General features: G+C 35.4%; 1 protein-coding gene across 4 annotated transcripts in view; it reads left to right on the top strand.

Moving 5' to 3' along the window:
• CCSER2 (coiled-coil serine-rich protein 2) overlaps nucleotides 1-17,932 on the top strand; it is a 208,766-nt gene that overhangs the window by 149,927 nt on the left and 40,907 nt on the right. For all 4 annotated transcript variants that reach the window (XM_008580570.1, XM_008580572.1, XM_008580573.1 and 1 more), the window contains exons 7-8: nucleotides 11,667-11,750; nucleotides 17,217-17,303. In XM_008580570.1, the coding sequence (XP_008578792.1) occupies nucleotides 11,667-11,750; nucleotides 17,217-17,303 (171 nt within the window). The remainder of the gene's footprint in view (nucleotides 1-11,666; nucleotides 11,751-17,216; nucleotides 17,304-17,932) is intronic.

The following is a 17,932-nucleotide window of genomic DNA, read 5'->3' as shown; positions in this document are numbered from 1 at the left end:
TTACACAACCACCACCACAGTCAGCCTTTCAGTCTCCACGTAAGATGCTGTGTTTTGATTATAAGGTTACTATACACTGTATTTTATTTTTTTCCGTGAGAAGAAACATCAGAAGCAGTTGAGGGACCGGGAAGTGGGTCCTATAGGAATGAGGAGGCATTCTGCTGGGTGGTTTTTTAAAATGTTTCCTCTAGAGTCGTCTGCCTCATGAACAATGGTTTTTGTCTAAGAAGTCTTTGATTTTATAAACTCATGATTTCTTGTTATGAATGTACACTGTTCTAGTCCTTCAATAAGTGCATCAAATATTTTTATCATGTTGTGTGTAGGCAGTTTTTCTGCAGTATTAGCAACATCATCTTCATAATTACTGTTATACAGGTGGAGTATTCCTTATTCAAAATGCTTAGGACTGGAGGTGTACAATTTTCCACTTGTGGTGTCATGTAGGTGCTCAAAAAGTTTTGGATTTGGGGGCATTTTAAATTTCAGGTTTTTGAATTAGGAATACTCAACCTGTGCTATTTATATATTTAATATAATTTCAGCCAGAATCACAGCAGTTTTATTTTGCGGATTCATCAGAATGTCTCCAAAATTGGAAATATCAAAGGGTAAGGTTTATGTACATTGAGAAAAACAAAAGGAGTGGGAGTGGGAGTGTGAGGGGGAAAAAACCCCCAAAACCCTTTAGAGCAAGATATAGCACTGACACAAATAGAAACATAGAGCAATGAAAGAAAATAGGAAACCCAGAAGTAAGTACTGAAGTATTTACAGAAAAACAATTGGATACAGAAAGATTTTAAAATAAATGATGTTGAGGAAAACTCATTAGCAGTATAGAACAAATTATTTAGTTTCTTATACTGTAGTAAACTCAAGATGTCCTGAAGAGTTGAATATTTAAAAAAAATTAAAATGTAGAAAAATTAGAAGAAATTTAAAGTAATATTTTTAAGTGACAAAGCAAGCCAACAGGAAGACATGTCCAAATTTAGATATGTAAAAATTAAGCACTTAGTTTTAATAAAAAATAAATTTAAACAGAAGAAATTTATGATTACTGTTTGCTTAGAATTTTATAAGGAGTCTATCCATGTAAGATAACATTTCAGTCAATTTGAATGCTGAGTAGATTTTTTTTGTTGTTCATTCTAAAATGCCTTTACCCCTATCATCTGTTAGGATCACTTCATCTCTGAAGCACTTATTGAAAATCAGGCTTTATTAGTCTGTGTTTTTAAGAAAATCTCAAGTGTACCTTGAATCATTAGAGTTTAAATCTCACAGGCGAATTAAAGTATTACTCAAAGATTATTCTCAGTATGTATTCTAGAGTGTGTGTGATTTGATGTGTTTGTTCATCCGTACACCTTTGTATTTAAAAAAAAAACAAAAACCTTTTGGGGTGGGGGGAAGAAGAAGAAGAAAGCCTCTCCTCTTCCTCTTTCCCTTTCCTAGGATGCCTCTTGTGATTGTGTTGTAGCATATCTGAAACACAAGGGCAAGGTGGCTTTGTTGACATCACTGATGATGCTTGTCTGCAGGGACTGGTCAACACTGCCAAACTTTTTGTTAGTCATTTCAAGTATCATCTATGTCCATTGCAGCTGCTCTGGAACTCATAGGAAGACCCCAGTTTTTGCAAACTCATGGAAGAACCACCTGGGTAAGATGGAGATTGTTATAGGGTTTTCCAGTAAGGTAAAATATCGCAACAAGTATTTACCTTTATGCTCTGTCAAAAAAGAAAAGTGAAAAGTGGTTTGCTGACAATAGTTCTCTAATGCTCTTAGAGTAGAGGAGATTTTATCTGTCTTTAATAAGTATGCTGATGAATTCATTAGCATTCTAATTGCATTTAGAGTTAAAATCCTAACTAGAACTCATAGAAACTGCCGAGAGACTTTACTCAGTAAAGCAGCCCAGAATACTTGGGTGGTCAGTAAACTACGAATTGCTTATTTGTTCAGTTGGCCTATGGGTTTTTGGTATTATTTTTATTCATACACATTTATTAATGCTTAGAAAAGTGCTCAGCACTGGTCAATAAATGTTAGCTTCTTAGTTGTGTGATGAGAAGCATGAAAATTTCATGCATGAAGTTATTTCTTCAGGATTCTTTAAAAAGAGTTTTCTGTCCATTTTATGATTTTCCTCCTTTCTAATGCTTACAGAAGCATTTCTCAAAATATCTTCTAGTTTTGGCCTGGACACTTTCATCTTAGTTTTCATCAAGGTTTAATAGAATTAGTGTCAAAGTTATTTGGAGGGAATAGTTTTATTAATTGATTCAGTTGGAGATTATATTCCTGATCTCAAAGCTCTTGTGCTTTGATGAAAATAATAGCTTTTTCCTCTTTGATTGCCTAAATGTAGATGTTAGACTGTTTAAAAAAAAGGTGTGTGGGGGAGGACAGGATTCTTTTCTTTGAGGCATAGCAATAACTTAAACATTAGTAACTCCTGATTGTCTTGGGCTGTACTATAAATTTATTTTATTTAATTTTTTTTTCAGTTTTTAAAAAATACTGGTTTGGTATGAGGGGCTTTAATTTTTTAATTGATTTCTAATCTTAGTACATTGATGATAAAGAACTGTATCTGTATGATATTAATTCTTTGGAATGTTTGATACTGTATTTCCTTTGTGGCCTAGAGCAGGGGTTGAAAAACTTTTCCTTAGAGGGCCACATAGTAAATATTTTAGTGTTTATGGACAAGAGGCAAAATGTAGATATTCAAACCTAGGTGTCCATCAACAAATAAATTGATAAGGAAAATGTATTATATATACAAAATGGAATACTATTCAGCCATAAAAAGAATTAAATCCTGTCATTTGCAGCAACATGGATGAGCATGGAAGACATATGTTAAGTGAAATAAGCCTGGCACAGAAAGATAAATACCATATATTCTCATTCATATATGGAAGCTTAAAAAAAGAAAAAAAAAGTTGGGCTTATAAAAGGAGAGCATAGAACTGTGGTTACTAGAAGCTGGGAAGGGGAAGGGGTGGAGGATAGGGAGAGGTTGGTTAACATACAAAATTACAGGTAGATAGGAAAAATAAGTTCTAGTGAACTATACTAGTGCTAGGCATCTATAATTAACATTAATTTTTTCTATGTTCTCAAATGGCTAGAAGACAGAAGCTCAAATCATCTCATCACGAAAAAATGATAAATTTTTGCCATGATGGATATGCTAATTACCCTGATTTGATCATCACATATTGTGTAAATGTATTGAAATATAACCCTGGACCCCATAAATATGTACAATTAATAGATGTCAATTAAAAAATAAATTAATTTTAAAAACATTTCAAATGCAACCATTTAAAAATGTGAAAACCGTTCTTAATTTGTGGGCTATAATAAAAAGAGGAGGTGGCCAGATTTGTCCTGTAGATATGGTTTGTTAACCCCTGGCCAACAGCATGATTGATTTTTGTGACAGTTCTGTTTTTGTTTGAATAGTGTGTGTGTGTGTGTGTGTGTAGTCTTTATTTTAGGTAGCAGTATTTCTATTATACCAAGCTTGTGAGTTGTAATATTTATGTATTTTCTAGCAGTATTTCTATTATACCAAGCTTGTGAGTTGTAATATTTATGTATTTTCTGTCCTTACTAAATTTTTGTCTTTGATCTGTGAGTTTCTGAGATTAGTGTTAGTCTTCTACTATAAGTGTGGATTTTTCAATTTCTCCTCTTAATGCTGTCAATTTTTAGCTTGGTATTTTCAGGCTATTTTATTAGGTACATGCAGTAAATCTTTATGATTGTTACATCTTCTCGGTGGATTGTTCCTCTGGTCATTAATTAAAATTTTTGTTTATTCTTATTAATACTTTTCATCTTTGATTCTACCCTGTCACTTGTGTGACAATAACATTGCTATATCAACTTTATTTTTCTTGTGATTGTTGAAATGTAGCTGGTACTTCTCTCTCCCTTTTGTTTGCTTTAAAATTTTTTTTTTGTGGGGGGGGCAGCTTGTCCGTACAAGGATCTGAACCCTTGACCTTAACTAGTCAAGTCTTATATTAGTTTTCTAGAGCTGCCATACGAAATACCACAAGCTTGATGGCTTATAACAATAGAAATTTATTCTCTCACAGTTTCAGAATCTAGAAATTCAAAAGCAAGGTGTTATCCTCAGGGCCATGCTATCTGAAGGCTGTCGAAGAGAAACTTGCTTCTAGCTGCTGGTGTGTGTTAGCAATCCTTGGCATTCCTTTGCTTGTAAATGCATCACTCCAATCTCTCCTTTCATCTTCATATGACCTTATTTGTGAGTCTGTGTCCAAATTTCTGTCTTCTCAAAAGGACATCAGTCATATTGGATTTAGGGGTCACCCTAATCCAGTAGGACCTCAATTTGATTACACCTGCAAAGGTCCTATTTCCAAAAAAGGTCACATTCACAGATTCTGGGTGGGCCTAAATTCCTAGTGATAAATTATTCCACCTACTATAATTCTATTGAGGTATAATTTACACACAATAAAATTCAGCCTTTTCGCTAAACAGTTCTATGAGCTTTGGCAAATGCATACAGTTGTGCAGCTACTACAATCACGCTCCCCAAAATTCCTTTTTTTGTTTTTTATATTCAATCACTACCCCCACTGCTAGCTCCTGGCAACCACTGACATGTTTTATATCTCTGTAGTTTTACCTTTTCAAGGTTGTCATGTAAATGGAATTATATATTATGTAGCCTTTTGAGTCTGGCTTTTTAAGATTTAACACAATACAATTTCAAATTCATCCATGCTGTTCTGCGTGTCAGTAATTTGTTCCTGTTTATTGCAGAGTAGTAATCCATCATAAGCATATATAGTTTGTTTATCCATTTACAAGCTGAAAGATATTTGTGTTGATTTCTAGATTCTGGCAATTGCAAATAAAGCCACTGTAAACATTTGTGCACAGGTTTTCATGTGAGCATATGTTTTTATTTCTCTTGGGTAAATACCTGTGAGTGGGATTGCTGGGTTATATGATAAGTATATATTTAACTTATTTATTTATTTATTGAGACATATTAACTGTACATAGTTGTGGGGTTCAAAGTTGAATATCAATACATGTATGCAATGTGTGATGATCAAGTCAGGGTAAGTATAGCATATTCTTCATTACAAAGTTTAATCATTTCTTTGTGATAAGGACATTCCATCTCCTGTCTTCTAGCTGTTTAATAACATGCAGTAAACTATTGTTAATTGTAGATGCCTAGCTCGACTGTATGCCCACAGGATTTATTTTTCTTCTCTAGCTGTTATGTTTCCATTAACCAACCTCTCACTATCCTCCCCTTATTCCCACTTTCCCACCTCTAGTAGCCATAGTTCTGCTCTCTCCTTCTGAAAGTTTTAACTTATTATTGTTGTTTCTTTCTTTCTATTTAACTATTTAAGGAACTACCAAACTTTTCCAGTGTCCATACCATTTTGTATTCATACCAGCAATGTATGAGTTACTATCATTCTGCATTTTTGTCAGCATTTGATATTGTCAGTAATTTTTAAAGCCATTCTAATATGCGTGTACCGATATCTCATTGTGATTTTGATTTGCATTTCTGTAAATGACTAATGCTGTTGAGCATCTTTTCATGTGATTATTTGCCATCTTCTTTGATGAAGTATCTGTTCTTTTGCCCATTAACAAAAATGTTCTCTATTTTCTTAATTTTTTTTGAGATTTCTTTGCATATTCTAGAGTACTTTATCACGTATATGAATGATGAAACAGATTATTATTTTAAAAAATGGGAGTAGCTTTTTGAGTAACTATGTATAATTGTGAATTAATGTAGGCAGTTAAAAACCCTAGACCTTCTTATTATTTTTGTTGTTGGTATTGTTTTAAAATTAACTAACAGTTTTTAAGTGCTTTCTGTGAGTTAGGTACTATTCTCAATATTTCACATGAATTATTGAAAATATTTTCTCCCAGTCCGTGGCTCCTCTTTTCATTCTAAGGAGCAGAAGTTCTGCCCTTGAAGTCAAATTTACCAATTTTTTTTTTAATGGATTGTTTTTGGTGTTATATCTAAAAAACCTTTGCTCAAGCCAAGGTCACAAAGATTTTCTGTTTAATTAGAGAAGTTTTATAGTTTTAAGTTTAAAATTTAGGTTTACAGTGTATTTTGGAGGTTTTGTATAAGGTATGAGCTCCAGGCCAAGTTCATTTATTGAGTATGATGTTCCATTGTTCTAATACTATTTGTTGAAAAGACTGTTCTTTCACTATTGAATTATCTTTGTAGATTTATCCAAAATGCCTTTGACCATAAATGTGTGGATCTGTTTCAGGATTCTTTTCTATTGTTTTAATCTGCTTATCCTTTACCAGTACCACACTCTTGATGACTAGAGTTGCAGTAAGTCTTGAAGTGAATTGACTCCTCCAGCTTTGTCTTCTTATACTGTCTTTGTTTTGGTATCAGAAATGCTGGCCTCATTCATTGATTTGATTACTTTTTAATTTAATATTATTTCTGTTTTCTCTAAGAGATTGTATAGAATTGATATTATCTCTAAATTTTGGAAGAATTTGCCAGTGAACATCTGGATTTAGATATTTCTTTTATGGAAGGTTTTAAACGACAAATTCATTTTTATTAATAGTGAAGTTTACACATTATCTATTTCACATTTGGTGAGTTTTGAGAGTTTGTGGGTTTTGAGGAATTTCTCCATTTCATGTACGTTGTCAGATTTGTTGTGTAGAGTTCATAGTATTATTGCCTTCTTTACTCTTTTTTTTTTAACATCATTATACAATTTTTTTTAACTGATCATGAATATTCATGGGGTACAAAGCTGACCGTCACTGTGTCCAAGATGTGATGATTAGATCAATACTATCAGCATGCCTATTACTACAAATTGCAATTATTCCCCATTCCCCCCACCTACCTCTCCCTGGCCTTCCCTTCTCCCCGCCCTCCAGCCACTGCAACCCTAGGTATGTTCTCTCCCTTGTTTACTCTTAACATCTGAGATGTTTGTAATGATATTTCTGCTTGCATTTTTGATATGTCTTGATTTCTGCCCCCTGTCTTTTTCGCTCTTTAGCAGTTGTGTCAGATGTTTAGCAGTTTTCAAAGAATCTGTTTTTAGTTTCATTGATTTCTCTGTTTTTTGATTTTCATTTTTATTAATTTCTGTTACTTACTATTTTCTTCTTTTTGCCTATTCTATGTTTATTTTGCTTCAATTGTCAATTTGACACCTTTGTTATAAGTATTTCATACCATAATATTCCCTTTAAGTACTTTGTTAATTGCATTCTACGGATTTTGGTATGTGGTGTCTCCATTTTCTTTCATTTCAAAATGTTTTCTTGTTTACCTTGAGACTTCCTCTTCTGACCCATGGATGTTTTAAAAATTTGCTGTTTACTTTTCAAGTGTTTGGAGGTTATCATTCTGTTATTGATTTCTAGTTAAATTCCATTATGTTCAGAGAGCGTACTTTCAATTCTCTTAAATTGAACTTCTCAAATCTTCAGGTTCATGTCTCTCACCAAATTTGGGATGTATTTATCCATTATTTCTTCAAATATTTTTTTGTGTCCCACACCCTACTTTCTACAATTTCAGTGACATGAGTGTTAGATCTTTTGTTATCATCCCCAAAGATCCCTGCGCAGGCTCTGTTAATTTTTTTTGTCTGTTTTTTTCCCTTCATTGTTCAGATTGATTAATTTCTGTTGATCTGTCTTCAAGTTCACTTTGTCATCTTGAATGCTAGTATGTAGTGCATCTAGTGCATTTAAAAATTTTGGCTACTGGATCTTTTGAGTTCTAAAATTTGTATTTGTTTGCTATTATTTGATATTTATATTAGCATATTGCCTCTCCTCTCTGCTCAAAGTCTTAATGTTCATGTAACATCACTAATAAAAATGTAATTTATCTTTGCTGGAAATTTGGCAAACTCTTAGTCTTCAGTGTCAATCAGCTTTACTTGTTGGGTTTTTCTAAATACATATTTCTGGGCCCCGTCTCTAGAGATTCTGATTCAATCTGATTCATATCAACAGGTATGTGATAAAATAAATAAAGAAGAAAATAACCTAAATGTGCATTTTCTCTATTATAGCACTCCTGTCTCAATGCAGGATGCTATCCATGGTCTGGGAGATTCAGAACAGATATGTCTGAGGTACATTGTGATATTAGTGTTCCTTGAAGATTGCTAGTTCAGTGTGTGTCCTGAGACAGCTAGGGTACCATCTGAACACACAGGATGTTGAACCATAGTTGTGCTACCTTGGTCAGGGACTCAGTCCCTCACCATCATCCTAGTCATATTCTGTACTGGTTCATCTTTCTTGAGATTGTCTGTATGAATCATTGAACATGTGGTTTCTTATTCCTAAGTCAAGGAGTAGAACTTAAAATGATCATGTCATTTTCTTTATCATGTTTAAGGACGAAATGTTTAATTTTTTTCAGCCTTTTTTATTGAGGCCTAACATACATCAGTGAAGTGCTTAAGATGTACCATTCTTAAGTGTATAGCTTGAACTTTTTCTATATATGGTTATGCAGCTATCATACAGTCAAGACATAGAACATTTCCAGCTTCCTAATAGTTTCCCTAATGTTCTTTCCGAGTCAGTAACTCCCTTCCCCTGAGTCAACCACTGTTCTTCTGATTTCTAGCACCATAGGTTAGTTTTGCCTGTTCTCAGACTTCATGTAAATGGAGTCATGCAATACGTATTCTCATGTATCTGGTATTTTTAATCAAATGATTTGTGTGGCAAAGCTTTGTTGAGTTATTTAATATTATTGTTTTTGACTCCTTTATACTCAAAACACATCTAAACAAAGCAGATTCAATTGACTTTTATTCTACATTTTTCTTACATGAGGTAATCTTAAAATTCTTTAAGAAATTTCCCATATCATTTTTCCCTCTCTAAAATGTTCAGTGGCTTTCTGCTTCATCCACTTACATAGTGTGTGTTATTTATTTCCACAGGTTATTCTTGCCTGGGCTCCCTTTTATTCTCTTCCACATTTCCTTCTACCAGTGTGTATTAGTCCTTTTTGTGTTGCTATAACAAGATAACTGAAACTGGGTGATTTATAAAGAAAATGAAATTTATTGCTTACAGTTTCTGAGGCTGAGAAGTCCAAAGTCCATCTGGTGGTGGTGACAGTGACCCAGGGGTCTCATATTGCAAGATGGTGGAAGCAGAGAGAACAGAGAAAAACAGACTCTCCTCTTCTTTTAGAGCACTCAGAACCACACCCCTTACCACCATTTTTAATCCACTCATTTCTGCACTGTCCTACAATCTAATCACCTCTTCAAGGCTCCACCTTTCAGTTACCATAATAGGATTTCTCACCCTCTTAATAGTCACAGTGGGGGCTAAGTTTCTAATACATAAAACTTGGGAGACACAATTCAAGCATCAGTGAGTTTGGGGGGGACATAATTCAATCCACTACATTCTGCCCCTGGCCCTCCAAAACTCATGTCCTTTTCACATGCAAGTATGTTCATTTTGTCCCCAAAGTCTTAACTTGTTTCAACTCAAGAGTCCAAAGTTCAAAATCCCATCTGTGAAGTCAATACAAGTTATCTACTTCTAAAATACGATGGTGGGACAAAATAGGGTACATATTTCCATTTGAAAAGGGAGAAATAGGCCAAAAGAAAGGAGTAATAGGTCCCAAAAAGTCCAAAACCCAGCAGAGCAGGCATTAAATCTCAGTGCTGGTGAATCAGGCACCTTGACTCCATGTTTGATCTCCTTTGCATGCTGGTGTGGGGGTGAGTCCCCAAGTCCTTGGGTACTCCGCTCCTATGGCTTTCCTGATTATAGGCCACACTTCAGCTCTCCCAGGCTGGCATTCCACTCTGGTAGCTCCACAGGTCTGGGGTCTCTATGGTGGTCCTGCTCTCATGGCTCCACTAGGCATGGCACTGTTGGGGTTTCTCTGCTGCAACTCTGACCCCACGTTTCTGCTCATCATTGCTCTAGCAAAGACTATAGAGTGAATCCACCCCTGTGATAGATAGCTTCCTGGGCCCCCAAGCTTTTCCATACATCCTTTGAAATCTGGGTGGAGGCTCCCAAGCCTTCACAACTCTTGCATTCTGCGAACCTGCAGAGCTAACACCACGTGGATACCGCCAAGGCTTCTGGCTTGTATTTTCCAAAGCTGTACATCCAGCCACACCTGGGACCACATTAGCCATTGCTGGAGCAGCCAAAGCAGCTGGGGTGCTGGAAGCAGCTTCTCGAGGTGGCCCTGGGCATCAGGCCCATGGAGCTCACCTCAGGCCTGTTCCCCAAGACTGTTTTCACTCCCAGGGCCCTTGGGCCTGAAATGGAAGAGTTGGTCCTAGAGGCTTCTGCAATGCCTTCAGGTCCTTTTTCTCCTTCTCTTGATAATCCCTTTTCTATGTACTAATCTTCTTAGCTAATGGTCTCTGGGCTGCACCATTGCATGTTCTCTGCTTCTCTACCACATGGCCAGGCTGCAAATTTTCCAAATCTTTATGCTATGCTTCCCTTTTAAATTCTGGCTTTATGTTGTGCTTTTGTTGCCATAACTCATTGTAGGCTGTTGCAAGTAGCCATGAAGCTTCCTTAATGCTCTGCTGCTTAGAAATTTCTTCCACCATATACTCTGGTTCACAACTCCTAAATTCCAACTTCCACAAAGTCCTAGGTTATGGACAGAACGCAGCCAAATTCTTTGCCAGTTCACAGCAAGGGTGATCTGTGCCCCAGTTTCCAATAAACTCTCTCTTATTTTTATCTGAAACCTCCTTAGAATGATCTTTACAGTCCGTATTTCTATCAGCATTCTGCTCACCACCATTTAACCAGTCTCTTAAAAAGTTTCAAATCGTCTCTAAAAAGTTCCAAATCTTCCCTGGTTTTCTTGTCTTCTATACTTCCACCAGCATCTAGGCTTTTTCTAGCCTGTTCCTCCAAATACCTCCAAATTCCTCCACTCTCTCCTCAACACCCAGTTCCAAAGCTGCTTCCACATTTCCAAGTATCTGTTTTAAGCAACACCCCACTTATCTGGTACCTATTTTCTGTATTAGTCCATTTGTGTTTATAACAGAATACATGGAACTGAGTGATTTCTAAAGAAAAACGAAATTTATTGCTTACAGTTTCTGAGGCTGAGAAGTCCATCTGGTGGTGGCAGCAGTGACCCAGAGGTCTCACATTGCAAGATGGTGGAAGCAGAGAGAGCAGACAGAGAAAGACAGACTCTCCTCTTCTTTTAAAGCCCTCAGATCCATGCCCCTGACCACCATTTTTAATCCATTCACTGCTGCACAGTCCTACAATCCAAACACCTCTTCAAGGCTCCACCTTTCAGTTACCATAATTGAATTTCCCACCCTCTTAAGATTCACAGTGGGGGCTAAGTTTCTAATACATAAAACTTGGGAGACACAGTTCAAGCTTCAGGGAGTTTTGGGGGGACATAATTCAATCCACTACACAGTGCGTAGAGTTGAAAAGGATATTTCTAAAATCTTATCTCCTATTTGTTCTTCGCCATGCTAGCATTTGGTCTGGGGTGAATTAGGTTGAACTGAATGTCTACAGTTATTGTATTAATATTGTGTTTTTCTCCTCTTCTTTGGACAGCATGATGGAAGTGGTTCATTGCATGATGTTCAGCTATCATTGCCATCTAGTCCAGAACCAGAAGATCGTGATCAGATATATAAGGTATGACTAGGCAGTCATGCTGAATTGTTCAAAATTCTTTTTTGTTACTAAAATAATAAAGCAATAACAAAACATTGAATAACAAATGTATTAAAACCTAGAGCTTTGCTGTCTTGGGTATTAATCAGGTTTGCTCTTAATTTTTGCTGTTTTGGTAAGGTAAAATGATATCCCTGTGGTGCTTTAATTTGAATTTATCATTTGGGTAATCATTTGTCCCTGTATTACCACTGTGCAGGATTCTTTTTTTAAAGTCACTGTTTATAATATGAATAATAGTTTCAAAAACACGACTACCAATAAAAATTAAAATGATAATAGACACTTCTCATATATAATCACAACACTGAAGAAATATACTGAAAATGAGATGAATTTGCCTTTTTATGTTTGAAAATATAATTATTGAATCCAGATGTATTGTAGTGAATGTTTGAAAGTATACTTTTTATAATTTTCATTGTCTTTAGGTCTTTTAGTTTATGAAAGCTCTTTTCTTTTGCAACTGTTTATCTCTTAAGCACGTATTTCTTTCTTTTTTTGACTGGTAAGGGGATCACAACCCTCAATTTGGTGTCGTCTGCACCACGCTCAGCCAGTGAGTGCACTGGCCATCCCCGTATAGGATCCAAACCTGCTGCCTCGGCGCTACCAGCGCCACACTCTCCCGAGTGAGCCACGGGGCCAGACCAGCACGTATTTATTTCTTAAGCACACATAAATATTCTTAATTTATTTAATATTTCCTAGTAAAGTTATTGTTGGCTTTTACATCCTGTTTTCAGGATGTACTATTCAGTATTTGCTATTTGTCTGTAGTAACAAATAACCTCAAAACATTGGTGACTTAGAAAAATAAAAGTGAGTAGTCTCACTTAATGTTATGTATTTGCTGTAGATCAGCAGGGACCCAATTTCCTGTTATCTTTTTCATTCTCCAAACTGAAGGACCAGCCCCTATGGTGGGACATGTTATTGTGCCAAAGGGATTTGAACAGAACCACATGTGAATTCTGCTTGGATGTGGCCTGTGTCACTTCCAAAATAATTCTAGTGGCCAAGCCTGGTATTAGCAGAGCAGAGAAGTATAATTTTCTCATAGAATACAGAGTGACATATTGGGAACAATATGGTATACAAAGCAATCAAAATCAAAAAAATAGAGCATAGTAGTCACATGCAGTTATCTCATCTTGTCTTTTCAACTTGTTGCCTACCTGTCCTTGCCAAAATTACTTCCCATCTCTGGGCTTTTAGCGTACTGCCAGTATAATATTCTAAATCAGCAGGTCTATAGCAGGCCATCTTTTTTTTAAAAAAAGTTTTATATACACACCCAGTTGAGAACCATTGAATTAAATGATCTCTGGTGATCTCTCAGTTTTTTTTAACTTTTGTGACTCACATTTTAAAACTAAAGTTGACCTTTTTTCCTGAATTTTTTTTTTTGTGTGTGTGTGAAAACAGTCTTTTTTACATGTAAAGAAATTATTTTTAAAGAAAAAAATTTAATTCCAACTCCTTATACAACTCGTGTCTTCTTTTTTTTCTGTGTACCTTTCTAGTTAGTTACATACTTAATATTACATGACAGACATTGTTACGTGGTATTTATTCCCTACTCCTCTGTTTTCTTATTCAAGCTGAGATGCAATAGCTCGTGCTGTCTCTTCTCTCCAGTATCCTAGTCTCTCTTGCACAACAGTAAATCCCCAACTGCGCCACCTTCTCATCCAAGGTGGTTTAGCAGTACAGTTTCAAATGACACAAGTATGTTGACTTGTACCGTTATGAATTTAGGGTCTAAAATCCCCACTGGACCTGCCATGCCTTCAATCTGTCCTTTTATTTATCTCAGGACAGCTCTCTTTTCCATTCCCTTGATGAGCTATTCCAGACGTTGATCACTGTCAAGCCCCATACCCAGCCATGCTATTCAGCCTCTGCAGGTAGCCTTGTGTTCAGCAAGCAAAGATCTTCTGCTTCTCACCTTTCTGCCTTTAACCTAGCTGTATCTGTCTCATTCCCATCTACTTTGTTCCAGTTAGAGAGGAAAAGTGACCACTATGCTGTGGAAAACCACGCTTCCTTCTGTGTTCTTAACTGTCTTTTACTGCTCTTCTCTCATCTGTCTTTGGTGTGTTTCCTTTACTTTCTCTTCATCATCAGTTTGTAAATTTGTGTATCTCACCTGTCTTAAATTCAAATAAAGTTTTCTTTGACTCTCTTCAACCCCTTTCCAGTTGATGTGAAAATCTGGAAAAATGAAAATAACTACTGGTTTTAATGCTATGTACAGTTGGCATGGCCTTTGTCTTAAAAGCTTTATCCCTTGGCTTTTATGTCACTTCTCTCTGGAATCCCTCAGACCTCTCAATATTTTTTCCTCATTTCCTTTGTAGGCTTTTCTCTTCTTCTTCTTCTTATTTATTTATTTATTTATTTTAAATATGATTTAGGAATATTTACCTAATTACTACATTCAACAGATAATGATACAGTACAGTTAACTCAAACAAATACACTTAGAACAGGTTTAATTTCACAGCATCTAAAGTGCCCTCAGAGTGACTGAGGCACCGTTGTTCCTCCCACCCACATATGGGCTTACTGTTCTAGCAATTAAGCGCAGGGTACGTGCAAAGCAACACAACCAATTAGCATGGTCTTCCTCAGGTCAAGGCAGAGTGATGGAGTTTATGTTAAGCACTAGATCAAAAAGTTGGGGACAGGCTACTGCTAGTCGTAAAGTCAGCATCTTGGTTCCTCTTCTGTATATGTTAGATTATACTATTAGTCCAGTCCTTTTTGAACTTGTTGCTTTGATGATTTCATGTATGACATATATAGAGATGATATGTAAAATTTCTCTCTTTCATACTTGCTAATCCTGTTGCCCACCGGACATTTCTACTGTATGTCCCACCCATAGGTACCTCTAACAATATATTTAAAACTCACACATATTCCTTTTTGGACATATTTGTTCTCCTGTATTCTCCATTTTTCTTGGTAGCACGATTATTCATTGTGTTACTCAAGCTAGAAATATGAATGTCACTCTTAACTGCTCCTCTGTGCTCTTCTTTCACATGCAGCAAATTATGAAACTGCAAGTTTTTTGATCCCTTCTCCTCTTCTCCATCTTTATTATTGCTCTCTTGGGTCAGACTCTCATCTGGAGTATCACTATGTCTTGATATCAGGTTTCTAGCTCAGTTTTGTTGCTTTTGTCAAATTTGTCTTCCAAACAGCTGTCACAGCCATCTTAAATGAAAATCCGTCACATCCTGGCTAAGGCCATGCTTGATAGTCATGGCCTTCTGGTATCTGGTCCTTACCTATTTTTCTAGCCAGGTTGCTATGCGCTATTTATCATAGCCTTTGTGTGACCACATCACTGCTTATAGTTCTCTAAGGTGCTATGCTTGTCACTGCCTCTGTATTGTTGTATGACACTTAGAATTCCTTACCCTAAAATTCAAAGCCTACTACACTTATCTATCTTCAGAATCTTCTGCACATCCTTTAGGACACCGTTGGAGTCACCCATTTCCTAATGTGATCTCCTTTGCCTATCTTTATGCGTAATATCCTTAGAGCAGTGTCTGGCATATAGTAAATGCTGGCTGTTAACGTTTTTACCACATTGTATTTTGAGTTCATTTTCAGGTCCATTTCCTGTAACACTGACAGAACTTAGCCATGGCTACATGAATGATGGCTTCGTAGTATTCTATCAGATTGCTTCATTGTATTTCTGTTGTCCCCTTGTAGGGCAATTGTAAACTTGTAGACTTTAAGATAATGCCTTTTTGTAGGTTTTCTCATACTTAAGATCATTTCTCTGGCATAGTTTACTAGGAATGGGATGATGAATTAAAGAGAGCTAGTATTTTTATGACTCCTATGTGTATAGGTATAAATGTTTGTTTGGAAAGGTTAATTGCTGTGTCTGATTATGTACTGTATCATTTTTTTCTGCAGTCTTATTGATTACATTGGGTATTTCCTCCTAATCTAATAACTGTAAAACAATACCTTCATACTTTAATTCGTGTTTCTTCAACAAGTTAAATAGAACATTTCACCAGTTATATGTATGTTTGTGAGAACTGGCTATTTGTCTATTGGGACCTTGAAAATGATCTTATGTTTGGACAGGCTTTTAATATACTAGATATTATATCCTTTGCCATATTTGCATAGGTTTTCACCAGCTTTTAACTTTAATGTTAGTTGTATAGATGCTTTAAAATATGATATAATCAAATATATTTATCATTTCTTAATAGCTTCATTTGCTACATAGCTTGGAAATGTGTCTGTCTAAATGTATCCTTTGGAATGTATTTTTCACAATATGCAATCCCTCTTTTTTTGCCTTGATTTATGAATTTTGAACATTCCTAAACTCTTACTAAATTCAACTGGAGATCATTTTTTGTATATAATAAACAGTATTTCCCAGTTACATTATACATAATAGCGTTTAAAAAAATCTTTTTTCCCCATTGTTTGGGATGCTTATGTGACGTGTTAAAGCTTTTGTAAAATGTCTGTTTCTGATCTCTTGTTAAAGAGACTGAAAATTTTTTTGTTGTTGTTCCCATTGTATCTGATGGAGATGACATACTTTGCTGAGTAACAACACGTTATAATTATTTGCTTACATATTTTTTCTCTGGAAAGATATATCATTTTCACATATTCTTATTTCTTTGCTTATACTATTTCCTTGGTATATATTTCTGAATAATTGAGTAGCAGTATGCAGTATGGGCTAACCATACGACAATGATACTTTACGCTTTGGAAATGTAACCAGATTACTGCCTAATGTGACAGTAAGTTTCCATTTAATAGAATTAGACATTTCTCATAGATAAGTTGATAGGGTATTTTTTCTTTGATTCAGGCAGTACTCCTCAAGAAAGTGGCTCATGGAAAAGCAATCTCCCTTGATAACCTTCGGGCACATTTATCTTTTTGCTGAATTCTGAACCAGCTATGAAATGCCTCTGTGGGTTTAATTACACCATTTCCTCTGCTTGCCATGCCTTTTATTTTCTCCAACTGGCAACTCTTATGCATCCTTTGAAATCCAGCTGAAATTTCTCTTTTGTATATGATTTATTTTACTCTATGGCCTATGTCTCAGTTTCCTTCTATGTAAAAAGAACATAACTACCTACCTCAGGGGTGTAGTCACAATCAAATTTTTAAATTCGTGAGTTTCTGGCACCTAGTAAGTATTCAGTGAGTGTTAGCTGTTGCTGCTCTTATTGTTCATGGTTTACACGTCAGCTTCCGTGATGTCATGAAATCTTATGAGATTCTTTTTTAATAAATGTTCATCCTACATGAACAAATAGTTCATTCATTACTGGGTCTTCGTCATTGATTTAATGCTTCATATTAGGGTATTTTTAAGTACCTTGTCTTAAATTATTTTTAATATTTCAGAATGAAGATTTATTAAATGAAATAAAACAGCTTAAAGAGGAAATAAAGAAAAAAGATGAAAAAATCCAACTGTTAGAACATCAGCTTGTAAGTATTACAGTGTAGTATGTAAAGTGGAGGTGTTTCATACTGGGAAATATATGTTTTTTATAAAATGCTGAGCTGGAATTAGAGTTTGACTTTATATTTGGCTTTCAAAGTTGCACTATTGCATCTTTTTTAGATTATATGCACTCTAGTAGAAGTATGTGATTTAACTTTCAGTCTAAGTATTAAGTTTTCAATGTGAAAAAAATTGATTCATTTTTAGTGTACGCTGCTTGGGGGATTAAAATTCACCAATTAACATTCATTTTAAGGGTTTGGATCTCCATACCAACCAACTGCCAAAAAAAAAAAAAAAAGAAAGAAAAGAAAGAAAGAAAACTTTTATTGATGCAGGGTAAATTTGATTTTCCTTCAGATATGTTTAAAGAAATGAGTACTGGTGAACATTTTATCTTTCTGTGAGCAGAGCAGAATGAGACTGAGTACTCAGGCTTAGGTATCTTAGATTAAAGGGCATTCCAAGAAAATGTTTCTTCCCTATGGATGATATTGAGTGATCTCTCAGAGTCATGTTTGGATCTTCATAATTTTATAATTGTTATAGTTTGAAATGTTAGTCCCATATGAATTAATTTATAATTTGGTTTATAATAATATACAAGGCCAGG

The sequence above is a fragment of the Galeopterus variegatus genome, unplaced genomic scaffold (assembly GCF_000696425.1).
Source record: "Galeopterus variegatus unplaced genomic scaffold, G_variegatus-3.0.2 Scaffold2128, whole genome shotgun sequence".
NCBI lineage: Eukaryota > Metazoa > Chordata > Mammalia > Dermoptera > Cynocephalidae > Galeopterus > Galeopterus variegatus.
Note: the sequence above shows the minus strand (reverse complement) of the source record. Positions and strands in the feature narration are given on the sequence as shown.